General features: G+C 38.9%; 1 protein-coding gene and 1 long non-coding RNA gene across 2 annotated transcripts in view; both read left to right on the top strand.

The window, feature by feature from the left end:
- The window catches only part of LOC138336107 (activating signal cointegrator 1 complex subunit 3-like), a 332,564-nt gene extending 321,644 nt beyond the window's left edge, over nucleotides 1-10,920 (top strand). The window contains exons 40-44 of the mRNA XM_069285451.1: nucleotides 7,826-7,977; nucleotides 8,328-8,481; nucleotides 8,774-8,885; nucleotides 9,627-9,718; nucleotides 10,195-10,920. Coding sequence (XP_069141552.1) covers nucleotides 7,826-7,977; nucleotides 8,328-8,481; nucleotides 8,774-8,885; nucleotides 9,627-9,718; nucleotides 10,195-10,524 — 840 coding nt within the window. The 3' untranslated portion in view covers nucleotides 10,525-10,920. The remainder of the gene's footprint in view (nucleotides 1-7,825; nucleotides 7,978-8,327; nucleotides 8,482-8,773; nucleotides 8,886-9,626; nucleotides 9,719-10,194) is intronic.
- Nucleotides 429-1,710, top strand: LOC138335445 (uncharacterized). The gene is made up of 2 exons (XR_011210283.1): nucleotides 429-1,107; nucleotides 1,516-1,710. It is a non-coding gene; the product is annotated as an uncharacterized lncRNA (long non-coding RNA).
- Nucleotides 10,921-14,289: the final 3,369 nt, after the last annotated feature.

Here is a 14,289-nt window from a genome sequence, read left to right as displayed (position 1 = left end):
TGAAGTTGTGTTTTCCATGTCGAAAATTTATTTAAGAATATATTGGTATTAAGTATGTAGCGGGATTGGACTGGGTCGATCATCGGTGACCAGGTAGCTCAGTCGGTAGAGCACTCGGCTAGTATTCGGAGGGTCCCGGGTTCGAATCCCGGTCTGGCCGCTACATTTTCTCCTCTCCTGTTACAGAATTGGCGCCCAACTAAATAACCCACGGTGGTGGTGTTTGGAAGGGTCTCGTGTGTCTTCGAGGGCGAAGACTTCGAGAAAGGAGGGAGGAGTGTAGCGGGATTGGACTGGGTCGATCATCGGTGACCAGGTAGCTCAGTCGGTAGAGCACTCGGCTAGTATTCTGAGGGTCCCGGGTTCGAATCCCGGTCTGGCCGCTACATTTTCTCCTCTCCTGTTACAAATATGTACATATTTATCAATGTTTGACGGAATACGGGCGACTTTTGTAGAGGCAGGTGTACCTCTTCCAAGCGAGCCGTTGGTTCCCTTGTCCTTTTATATAGTATATAGTACACATGTATACACAGCAGACTTTCTCACAACCTACGTTACAAGTCCCTGTGCGCCTACCTGTGATTTTCAAAACCCGTTTCATAACCATTATTGGTCAACTTACACTCATATACATATCATGATATACACACTACATGTATGTCGCATTCGGATGCATTATGCAAGAAAAAGACAAAACCCAGAAAAAATATCATTACTGTTTATTTATTTGTTCATTTATCTTAAGGTGTTTTAACTACTTGTTCGACGAAATTCGTCGTTCTAAGTAAGATAATAAGAATTAATCATGAGGATGATTAAAATATACATGTATATATATAATTAGGTTTACGAAATTGTTGTGTCCCCTTGGAAATATAGGATGAGTAGCAACGTTTAATATTAAATAATTTCAATTTTTACATGTTATGCGATTACCATTCTTTGTATAATTCTCATTATTAAAATGCGATACTTTGCACATTTACGTTCTCGTGCAGATACGGATCCAGATACCGCCGGAGGAGACGCCATCGGGGATCGTTATTTTCAGCGTTCAAAATTAACGCCTGTCCATCTGCCCTTGACCGGCAATTTTATAGTCAGGTAGACAATTTGTATAATGTAGCTGGTCCTTTGACAGGCAACTTTTCCAGATAGAAGATATAAAAAACATAAATGGCAGTAGAATTGAAGAGATCAAACTGTACAAAACAAATTTTGTTAATATTCTGGTTTTCGGCCAATTTTGTTAAGAGCCTACGATACTAATCCGGATATGCAGATATATTTTGTTAGTAAAACTATTACTTTGCTAGTAATTATGTAAGCTATAGAGATGAATTGTAACTTTGTAAGGACCAGTAACTTTTAGGGTCAGCCGGTCCTTAGGACCAGCAGGAAAAATTATTTAAGGGAGAACAATGGTTATTTTGCCGATTTGTTTTCTGGAACGGTTTTTTTTTCTTATAAATAAATTTGTCTTGAACTACCGTTTTCTTATATGCTTTTCAGTTAAAAATGCCAATCAATGAGGGACCAACTGCGATGAACGACCTAAACCTGTACAATTTTACCTGGATACGGAGGCTGGCTGAAGATAGAGGATTATGTATATTTAATGAGATACAACTTTCGTTTAGATTTCTTACTTTTGCAATTTCTAAAGACAGCTGGAATAAGTAACACATAATTGTTATAATCATCTTACTGATTTTTAATTTTTTTTTTCACTTCTGTACTTCTCTCTCTCCGTTTTAGTGTACACGGAATGGTTTGATGTATAAAACTTGCAAAACGCACCATTGGATAAAATTTAGAATGGACAAAGTACGATTTCCATTACGGTATTAGACATACAACATATATCTCAAGTTCCTTGTTCAACATTTATATTTGCATGTCGTTCTAAAGAGCCTGAATACATATGTAAGTTATGTTTGAATAGTTATTTATCGTTGAAAATGCCAACCAGAAAACATTACATATGGTATCGAGAATCCTAAAATACTTAAAAGTGTTGCTTAAAATATGATGAAATGTAACTATCAATTGACTATTTTGCATATCATAAAGTGAATCTCAAAACATCTGACGAAAAAAATATTCAAAATACTAACTTTTTGACTCTGGAAACTGGACGAAATTCGAGATTTAGACACTGTATAATGCATATGGCTGCCGTGCGCTTGGAACACCGTAAGGTGCTTAGTAAGCTTGTATTATGAACAACATGCGAAATCAATAGTAAGGAAACATTTCTACTTCTCATTGTTTTGTTTAATCCAAACTGATTTCTGCTTAGAATGGATTTGTATCGCTTATTATTAAAGTAACCCGTATTCATGAATAGTCTGTTTCCTTATTATCAAAGTATCAATTTATTGCCTGCTCTGTGCATACTTTTTGCATAGTATAAATATATACTATCTGTATTAGGGCCATTATATCATTTTATTTATCTTGTACGTACAACTTAATATCTATATTTGTACATACGTACAAGATAACACCTTATATGTATAAGATAAATAAAATGACATAGTGGCCCTAATACGCCGCCGTGGGCTTTAGATGATACGTATATTTTAATTTTAAAAGCATGTTTTCGTGATTTACTGAAAAAGTCCTTTCCTATCATTATAATACCATCAACATATTGGTGATGACTTACCTACATGTATATCTACACCGTAGACAATTCAAACAAATTTGCCTAATAATCCATCCAATCTGGTTTGTAATAAAGCTGTAATAAAATCGTTTGAATGTTTAAATTTTATGTATGTTCAGAAACTTCTACACATGATATGTTCAAAGGCCTATTGAACTCAGTTTCTGTCAGCTGTCAAACTAATGTCAAAACTTCTATTCTTCTGACCATAAACATATATCGACATTCTCAAAATGGTTTATTTATTCTAACACTGAAACACGATCGTAAGAGGTTTGGAACAATGTGATACTTGCGTCTATAGGAGAACTGTTGGTAATTATACGACAAAAGAGGGTAAGAGCTTCTGAGAAACTTTGAAATTACATGTATATCGCTGAAAATATCACCAGTTAAAACTAATGACGCAATATCAATTAACTATGCGATATTGTGTATACGTCATGTACATAAATGTCTGGATAATAATGTCGGTCACAATGTCTTCCTTTCCCGATGATTTCAATATAACTGCGTTCGAAATATATATTTCTGGTTCAATCCTATATACCCCGTTACTTCCGGTAGAGATAGACTATCAAAAGATTTAAAATACAAATGAAACTAGAAATTTTGTTTTATGATTTAGACCTCGTAAGCCAGACAGAATTAACCAAATGATGTCAACGAGGTCAGTTTATTAATTCTGATCATGGAATCACTGCTTATTCGTGTTTGTGTCATTATAAAGATATAAAAAGCAAGACCATCAGCGTGTGAATGTCATTATGACACATGTATTCATCTGCTAAATTTTGGGACAAAATTGTTAAAGGGTTAAAATCTAGATGCAGATAGTTGTGCATAGATCTATTTAGTTTTATTAGAAAATATAAAGCGTACCAAGTAGTACACATGATTATTGATCATTAAGTAATTTCACCAACGTACGTTTGGAATCCATGTCAGATTTAAGACTATTTTATATATGTTTTCCGAGTATTTTGTTCTGCTATATATTTGAAAATTATAGCTTGTTTTTAAAAAATGTCATTATCAACAGGGACATGTGTAATCAAAACAACATAATCCTTGATCCTGGTATACGGTTGGCAATGCAACTATACAAAGTACATGAAAGTCTCCGCGTTAACTTCACTTTGTTAAATTACACTTACGTAATTGAAACGTACATGGTATGGATGTAAGAGTAAAGGCTCTTTCATTCTTCCGGAATCGTTATTTTGTATAATAGATAATATGATTTCCCGATATTTCACTCTGTACTTGTATATGTCTGTTCCAAATAAATGTCACAATGACCTTATTCAACTACAAGATACTACAAAAGGAATTTGTACTTACCGTGAACATTCAGCGTAATTCTAACATCTTCCTGTAAACAATTCATTTATGTGCACATATAGTCTTGTTGTCAATTCTTTTCCATTTTGTTAAAATAGATTATGAATATGAAAAAAGAAAACAAGAGGCCCATGGGCCTTTAAGACTTACCATGCCATGACTTTTCGAAACTGCTTAAATATCGTACTAGTAACTGTTCCCGCTCCGAGATAGATATGATCGGCGGGCGAATCCGCTCTGAGGGCGAGCGGTCTCGCTCCATGAGCGGGCGAATCCGCTCTAGGAACGAGCAGCCGAACTCGCTCTACGAGCGGGCGAACCCGCTCGTAGAGCGGGGAGGACAGCGGGCGGATCCGCTCTGTGAGCGATGGATCATCCTCCCGTCCCGCCGCGATTCCGCTCCAACCTCGCCGCGATCCCGCTCAAATTCCAAGCGAAAGCTCGAGCGATTTTTCGCCCGCGGGGCTATTTACTCCCAAATCACCCTTCGGGTACTGTATACTACAGGTAAGTTCTACTTCTGTCCTGGACCAGGCCATTCCTATACTACAGGTAAATTCTACTTCCCTCATCAGACTACAACACCGACACCAAGTCTGTCCTAGACCAGGCCATCCGTATACTACAGGTAAGTTCTACTTCTGTCCTGGACCAGGCCATTCCTATACTACAGGTAAGTTCTACTTCCCTCATCAGACTACAACACTGACACCAAGTCTGTCCTAGACCAGGCCATCCGTATACTACAGGTAAGTTCTACTTCTGTCCTGGACCAGGCCATTCCTATACTACAGGTAAGTTCCACTTCCCTCATCAGACTACAACACTGACACCAAGTCTGACCTAGACCAGGCCATCCGTATACTACAGCTACAACACCGACACCAAGTCTGTCCTGGACCAGGCCATTCGTATACTACAGGTAAGTTCTACTTCCCTCATCAGACTTCAACACCGACACCAAATCTGTCCTGGACCAGGCCATCCGTATACTACAGGTAAGTTCTACTTCCCTCATCAGACTACAACACCGACACCAAATCTGTCCTGGACCAGGCCATCCATATACTACAGGTAAGTTCTACTTCCCTCATCAGACTTCAACACCGACACCAAGTCTGTCCTGGACCAGGCCATCCGTATACTACAGGTAAGTTCTACTTCCCTCATCAGACTACAACACCGACACCAAGTCTGTCCTAGACCAGGCCATCCGTATACTACAGGTAAGTTCTACTTCTGTCCTGGACCAGGCCATCTGTATACTACAGGTAAGTTCTACTTCCCTAATCAGACTACAACACCGACACCAAGTCTGTCCTAGACCAGGCCATCCGTATACTACAGGTAAGTTCTACTTCTGTCCTGGACCAGGCCATTCGTATACTACAGGTAAGTTCTACTTCCCTCATCAGACTACAACACTGACACCAAGTCTGTCCTAACCCAGGCCATCCGTATACTACAGGTAAGTTCTATACTTCTGTCCTGGACCAGGCCATCTGTATACTACAGGTAAATTCTACTTCCCTCATCAGACTACAACACTGATACCAAGTCTGTCCTGGACCAGGCCATCCGTATACTACAGGTAAGTTCTACTTCTGTCCTGGACCAGGCCATTCCTATACTACAGGTAAGTTCTACTTCCCTCATCAGACTACAACACCGACACCAAGTCTGTCCTTGACCAGGCCATCCGTATACTACAGGTAAGTTCTACTTCTGTCCTGGACCAGGCCATCCGTATACTACAGGTAAGTTCTACTTCCCTCATCAGACTACAACACCGACACCAAGTCTGTCCTGGACCAGGCCATCCGTATACTACAGGTAAGTTCTACTTCTGTCCTGGACCAGGCCATTCGTATACTACAGGTAAGTTCCACTTCCCTCATCAGACTACAACACTGACACCAAGTCTGTCCTAACCCAGGCCATCCGTATACTACAGGTAAGTTCCATTTCCCTCATCAGAATATAACACCGACACCAAGTCTGTTCTAGACCAGGCCATCCGTATACTACAGGTAAGTTCCACTTCCCTCATCAGACTACAACACCGACACCAAGTCTGTCCTGGACCAGGCCATCCGTATACTACAGGTAAGTTCTACTTCCCTCATCAGACTACAACACCGACACCAAGTCTGTCCTAGACCAGGCCATCCGTATACTACAGGTAAGTTCTACTTCCCTCATCAGACTACAACACCGACACCAAGTCTGTCCTAGACCAGGCCATCCGTATACTACAGGTAAGTTCTACTTCCCTCATCAGACTACAACACCGACACCAAGTCTGTCCTGGACCAGGCCATCCATATACTACAGGTAAGTTCTACTTCCCTCATCAGACTTCAACACCGACACCAAGTCTGTCCTGGACCAGGCCATCCATATACTACAGGTAAGTTCTACTTCCCTCATCAGACTACAACACCGACACCAAGTCTGTCCTGGACCAGGCCATCCGTATACTGCAGGTAAATTCTACTTCCCTCATCAGACTACAACACCGACACCAAGTCTGTCCTAGACCAGGCCATCCATATACTACAGGTAAGTTCCACTTCCCTCATCAGACTACACTAGCTGAACAATTTGGCTGAAATTTGCCTGCAATGATCATGACATAGTCCTGACGAAGTGTTGTTATTTTTCGGGTCAATCCCAAATCCAAGATGGCTGCCATCTTGAAAACACTTTTTTTTTTTTGGGGGGGACAATTCACTCAGGCTAATTCTTTTACATAACCAAGAAGCAAAATATGGCATAAATGTGTTGTTCAACATTTCTTATGAAACATATCACATAAAAAATTGACAAATTCCACGTCATTGTTTTGTATTTTAATTAATATCGTTGAAATATCAAATCATTGATCAATACGATTAAGCAGGTACAATATGGACGCTGTACCCATACCCGAGCCAAAGTCACGCACGTTAAACAAATAAACTACATAACCACTGAGAATGTGATAAAATGATTTTAGGCAACGCAATTCACCTAATTAGGTAAACACACTACTGTCAGAGCGATTTGAGCAGTTCTAGACAAAAGTTGCATTATTCTAAGAGCAAGGGACAGGGTTCGGCATACAAGAAGTTCGACCACAATGTGTAATGGCGGACAGCGAGCGAATTTGAACATCTACACACATGTCACAACCATGGGCTTTTCAGGCATATCATAGTAAACCGACTGGTCTAATTTCCATTAGAACTGGGGGGTTTTTCCGATATAAGTACAAATTTTAATGTTCTCTTAGACTGAATTGTCCCTTTAAAGTTTTACAGGCTGAAACTTGCCTGAAATAATTTGTTATTGAACTTATTTGAATTGATCCAAATTGAAGATGATCATCATGACACCATATCTAATTAATGTCCAATACGACTGTTGCCAAGGTGGTCAGATGACCATTAAGGCCCTTTGGCCTCTTGTACAATAAAAACAGCCTGGGCACCAAGTCGGTCATGAACAAGTTGAAGCTATTACTTTCAGTTAACAACTAGCTACCTTCACCCTTTAGTGGCTAGTGGCTTGAGGTGAAAGATAAGGACAGATACAAACACAGACCACAAGTAAAGGGCCAATAGAATAATTCACAAACTTTAACCACTCAATCCCTACAGTTCAGAGATGAAGAGCAATTTGCAGAACATTTTTCTCCTTAACCATTTACTTTAACAACTGTCATTGTAGGTAAAATGTTACCAATACTATACTTATCATCAGATTTACAGTCACAGAAATAGTCCCTTTCCTTAGTTTTGTACAGAGTTTAGACTTCTATTTTAGGCCATGCTGGACATATCAGCTGATCAGGGCTGGTTAGTGACCTCTCTACGCATCACCATTCTCATACAGATGGTCATCCAAGGCCGATGGTCAACCGACAACTCCATCCTCACTCTACAGCATATGACACCATACCACCTTAACTGTCTCAGGTAACATTGCAGATGGAACATGTTAACTGAATATGCTATGATATGATATAATAATTCTGTTAATTTGAAGTACTTAGTTAATCCTGGACATCTTTAGCTTCATGGGTACTGGTATACTGTCAGATAACTCTGTAATAATATTCAAATACATGTACAGAATAACTTAAAATGTAATGTTAACCATTGCCCTGAAAACTTCGTGTTAACAAACTTTGACCATAACGATTATTTCATAGCTAAGTTAGATAAATCTATGTGTGTATATATATATATATATATCGGTATATATGTTTAATAGCAGAAAGTCCAAGGGAGATAACTTGAGTAAAATGTTTTTTGTGTTGTGACAGGCCTAAAGGTGGGGAGGGTGCTAGGAGGAAGGGTGTAGCCATGCCCCGGGGCCCCATCACGTCCCTCCCAGAGCTATTAGCGGCATGTGATGGACGATATGAGACACTCCTGGCTATGTTGGATGGAGAAATGGACAGAATGCACATAGATCAGGTCAGTGGGGACTGTTTAATGGGGGTACTCTGTATAGGATTTTTAGTCCTCATATAGTGGTGTTATAATTTATCTCGGGTAAGGGTAGCATAATTTTATATAATATTGAAATCACTATCTGCTATTAGTGGGATTAGAAGAAAATAATTTATTAGTAATTGATAAAATGATTACAAAAAGATTTCTATAAAGCAAATCCTAGACATTTTCAATTTTGCAATCTTAAGTCAGTCTCTTGAATTACTTCTGATGCTAGCTGGCATGTTAATCTAATTGATGATTTCTGCTACAGATTTATACTGTGATAGGAAAGTTACCTCAGATCCAAGTGGACCTTTCTATAAAGGGTTGGTGGGAAGGAGGTGAAGGACAACACAATATCCATGTCAACAACTCGAGAGATGGTAATTATAGTTACATACATGTATTCTTCCTTTTATTGTAAACCCGCCATGAAATAAGAGGCCAATAGTGTTGCCCTTCCTTAATCGTGTCCTGATCTGATACATACGAAGGTGGTGGGCATTTATGTCTTTGACTTTAATAGATTCTGTTTGATGTTCAATATATTTCTTTAACTTCTAAATTTTTCTAGATAATTATATCAGCATGATCTCCCCGTACATCTTGTTCTGTTAAGTTTATATTGTTCTAATTTGTAATTTTAATTATATCAGCATGATCTCCTCGTACATCTTGTTCTGTTAAGTTTATATTGTTCTAATTTGTAATTTTAATTATATCAGCATGATCTCCTCGTACATCTTGTTCTGTTAAGTTTATTTTGTTCTAATTTGTAATTTTAATTATATCAGCATGATCTCCTCGTACATCTTGTTCTGTTAAGTTTATTTTGTTCTAATTTGTAATTTTAATTATGTCAGCATGATCTCCTCGTACATCTTGTTCTGTTAAGTTTATTTTGTTTCTAATTTGTAATTTTACCATAAAGGTAAAGTTACTATAATCATTCCTACATAAAAGATACTTGTCTGAATTCCTGATAGATGGTGTGCTACATTACATTGACCAAGTATAGGTAAAAAATGTGTGCTATTGTATTAAAGGTGTATGCCAAGGTAATCCCATATCAGTTTCTTACTTTTCAGTTGATATATTTTCTGAATAAAAATCTATTTTAACAGGTGGGCGTCGGCCGGACAGTGATTGGATACAGGTCCATGCTGACCAGGAGTATGTGATACATGTGGACCTCCTCAGGGTTAACAAAACCAAGGTCAGTACTGGTTGTTATAGTGATTTTACTGGAGAAATTTCAGACATCCTGAGTTCTTACTAGGCCAAACTAAAATTCTGAATTCTAACTGTGTATTGAATCCTAAAGTTCTAAATAAGGTAGGTAGTCAAACCTGTCTATAAAGGACACTGAAAGTGACAGAGCAAAGTTATCATTTATAGACAGGTATCCATTATACATAAGTTAATTATATAGTAAATTGTACCAAATGAGGTTGATGAGTCTGTCCTTTGTAGACAGGTGTCCTTTATATAGAAGTGTCTTTATAGCAGGTTTGACTGCATTTCTTAACAAAACAGAGTTTAAAAACTTTTAATTTTATTTTGTGTTTACTCTTTAATTTGTAGGCCACATGTGGCAAATATCAAGCAGTTCGCATGCTTAAATACTTACATCTCTTCCTTTTCACAATGTATTGCACTTTTATATACCATGCAATTTGTCCTCTACAACAGAGAAATGACAGTAAGGCTACAGCACCACGATTCCCCAAACCCAAGGATGAGGGCTGGTTTCTAGTGATAGGAGAAGTAGAGAACCGTGAAGTTATAGCCCTAAAGAGGACAGGTTTTGTACGTGGTCGTTCACGACAACAGTTAGCCGTGTATACTCCGGAGACGACGGGGCGCGTTATATATACCCTGTACCTGATGAGCGACTCGTATCTCGGTCTGGACCAGCAGTACGATATCTGTCTGGACGTTATCCCTGCTAGCATCGAGTCTCAGGTCAACTCTGAACTTGCTGGAGAACTCAACGACCTTGACTTTGATGATGATGATTAAGTTAGACCACTCATCATACAGTAAAGATTAAATGGAAACAATGGATGTGATATTTGATTATGAACATAATTTATGGTGACAAATTTGATCAGAAATTTGACCTACTGAATAAACTTCAATGAGCTTATCATAAATCATTCTCACTCTGACCGGTACATCTCGCTACAATGGATCTCATTGTGCTCTAGTCTCCTCTATAGAGGGTTATCCTTACTCAGTCTGGTGATATGTTAATAAACATTTGAAATATTTAAGTAATCAATGTTTGCTACAAGCAAAGGTTATACTATTCATTGAAATACGGTTAATGGAATGAGGGTATGAAAGGCATATGATAACTGGTGGAAGCTCTCCTCCAAAATGAGCTGCATTAAGATGGTATTATTGTATGAAATTTTTTTTTTAAAATGTTACGGTATATTATCATTTTTATTACAATTCATCTGAAATCAGAGAAAAATTGTTCAAAATAATTATTCGCCCTGATATGATAGGTATTTTATATTTTATGAGAAATGTTTATAGTTCAATAGATTCCCTTTAACATCAATGAATGATTGAGATAGACAAGTTTGTTATTGAATCGCTGATCTGTAGACATACAATGTAAATATTTACTCTTGAGCATGTGATTGTTGCTTTGATACAGAAATAGTATCAGCTTCTAAATTATTTGTTATATGAATGTTACCTAGCTGGTAGTAGATATCATGGTATATATAAAATTGCATTTTGATAGAGGATGGTCATTTCCTTTTTAGGTGTTTCTTTGTTGGATATGTTATTCAATGGTTAGATTTATTCTGGTTTGATAATCATATCTCATGATTTTGGTTAATTTAGAGATATTAACTGTAGTGATAAAAAGATCTAAAAAGGGGGGGGAGGATACCTCATTGACATCATCAATACCCAATTAATTAAACCTGTTAATTTGCTGTTTGTCTGCCATTAATTCAGTCATCCATCTCTAGTGATCATGACTCACTAAAATTACAATATCAAATGACTAATATAAAAAGACCTTAAAGACAAATATCAGTTGATAATGATGCTGTTACATTAATGTGAAATCATTTATTGAAAGTTTAGAGTAATTAATTATTTAAAACCTCAAACATCCTGGTCTGGATGACTATTCTTTTATTTTATTAGCTCACCTAGCCCGAAGGGCCGGTGAGCTTATGTCATATGGCGCGTCGTCCGTCTGTCTGTCTGTCCGTCAACATTTCCTTTAAATCGCTACTAGTCATAGAATTCTGCATGGATTGTAACTAAATTTGGCCACAAACATCCTTGGGGGAAGGGGAACAGAACTTGTATAAATTTTGGCTCTGACCCCAAGGAGCAGGAGGGGCCAGGGCCCAATAGGGGGAGATAGATGTAAATCCTATAAATTGCTACTTGTCCTAGAGTTCTGCATGGATTGTAACTAAATTTAGCCACAAATATCCTTGGGGGAAGGGGAACAGAACTTGTATAAATTTTGGCTCTGACCCCCCGGGGGCAGGAGGGTGGGGCCCAATAGGGGAAATAGAGGTAAATCCTATAAATCGCTACTTGTCCTAGAGTTTTGCATGGATTGTAACCAAATTTGGCCAGAAACATCCTTGGGGAAGGGGAACTGAACTTGTATCAATTTTGACTCTGATCCCCCAGGGGCAAGAGGGGCGGATCCCAATAGGGGAAATAGATGTAAATCCTATAAATCGCTACTTGTCCTAGAGTTCTGCATGGATTGTAACCAAATTTGGCCAGAAACATCCTTGGGGGAAGGGTAACAGAACTTGTATAAATTTTGGCTCTGACCCCCCCGGGGCAGGAGAGTTGGGGCTCAATAGGGGAAATAGAGGTAAATCCTATAAATCGCTACTTGTCCTAGAGTTCTGAATGGCTTGTAACCAAATGTGGCCAGAAACATCCATTGGGGAAGGGGAACAGAACTTGTATAAATTTTGGCTTTGACCCCCCGGGAGCAGGAGGGGCTGGGCCCAATAGGGGAAATAGAGGTAAATCCTATAAATCGCTACTTGTCCTAGAGTTCTGCATGGATTGTAACCAAATTTGGCCACAAACATCCTTGGGGGAAGGGGAACAGAACTTGTATAAATTTTGGCTCTGACCCCCCCGGGAGAAGGAGGGGCGGGGCCCAATAGGGGAAATAGAGGTAAATCCTATAAATCGCTACTTGTCCTAGAGTTCTGCATGGATTGTAACCAAATTTGGCCACAAACATCCTTGGGGGAAGGGGTAACAGAACTTGTATAAATTTTGACTCTGACCCCCCGGGGGCAGGAGGGGCGGGGCCCAATAGGGGAAATAGATGTAAATCCTATAAATCGCTACTTGTCCTAGAGTTCTGCATGGATTGTAACCAAATTTGGCCAGAAACATCCTTGGGGGAAGGGTAACAGAACTTGTATAAATTTTGGCTCTGACCCCCCCGGGGGCAGGAGAGTTGGGGCTCAATAGGGGAAATAGAGGTAAATTCTATAAATCGCTACTTGTCCTAGAGTTCTGAATGGCTTGTAACCAAATGTGGCCAGAAACATCCATTGGGGAAGGGGAACAGAACTTGTATAAATTTTGGCTCTGACCCCCGGGAGCAGGAGGGGCTGGGCCCAATAGGGGAAATAGAGGTAAATCCTATAAATCGCTACTTGTCCTAGAGTTCTGCATGGATTGTAACCAAATTTAGCCACAAATATCCTTGGGGAAAGAGGAACAGAACTTGTATAAATTTTGACTCTGACCCCCCGGGGGCAGGAGGGGCGGGGCCCAATAGGGGAAATAAAGGTAAATCCTATAAATCGCTACTTGTCCTAGAGTTATGCATGGCTTGTAACCAAATTTGGCCACAAAATATCCTTGGAGGAAGAGGAACAGAACTTGTATAAATTTTGGCTCTGACCCCCCCCCGGGGGCAGGAGGGGCGGGGCCCAATAGGGGAAATAGAGGTAAATCCTACAAATCACTACTTGTCCTAAAAGTTCTGCATGGATTGTAACCAAATTTGGCCAGAAACATCCTTGGGGGAAGGGGAATATAGTTTGTATAAATTTTGGCTCTGACACCCGGGGGCAGGACGGGCAGGGCCCAATATGGGAAATAGCGGTAAATCCTATAAATCGCTAAAAGTCATATAGTTCTGCTTGGATTTTAACCAAATTTGGCCCAGAAAAATCCTTGGGGTTAACAGAATTCGTATAAATATTGGCTCTGTCCCCATGGAGCAGAAAGAGTGGGGCCCAATAGGGGAATAAGAGGTAAATATTCAAATTCCTTCAGAAAAGAAACAGTGAACCTGTATTTAGAACATTCCTAGGCATTACAAAACAGATGATTGATACAGGCCCTCTGGGGCCTCTTGTTTTGATTTCTTTTGATTTCTTTTGATTATATAACAATAACTGTTTTGTGGAACTTATAATGAAGACTTGAAATGACATACAGCATTATTGATACATGCTTAATAGCAGGGGTTTAAATCCTCCTTGGAGAGATTCAACTATTGTAGCGTCATTTCATCCAGCAATTGATGGTTAGACATAATTAAAATAATAAAATAAGAATGAAATTGTGTGTTTTCTGAGAAAAGTGATTTATGATTGTGAAGGGTATGTGTGTAAGTAATATGTAAGACAATAAATTTGAAATAGAATTCAGCAGTCATTGTTTGTCATTACGATATTTTACTTATATACACATTTAGAGCCCATTTCTATTCTCATCACATATTTGAGAATTAAAGAGTACTTCTTGAGT

The sequence above is a fragment of the Argopecten irradians genome, chromosome 1, assembly GCF_041381155.1.
Source record: "Argopecten irradians isolate NY chromosome 1, Ai_NY, whole genome shotgun sequence".
In the NCBI taxonomy this organism is placed as follows: Eukaryota; Metazoa; Mollusca; class Bivalvia; order Pectinida; family Pectinidae; genus Argopecten; species Argopecten irradians.
This window is presented reverse-complemented; position numbering and strand designations above follow the sequence as displayed.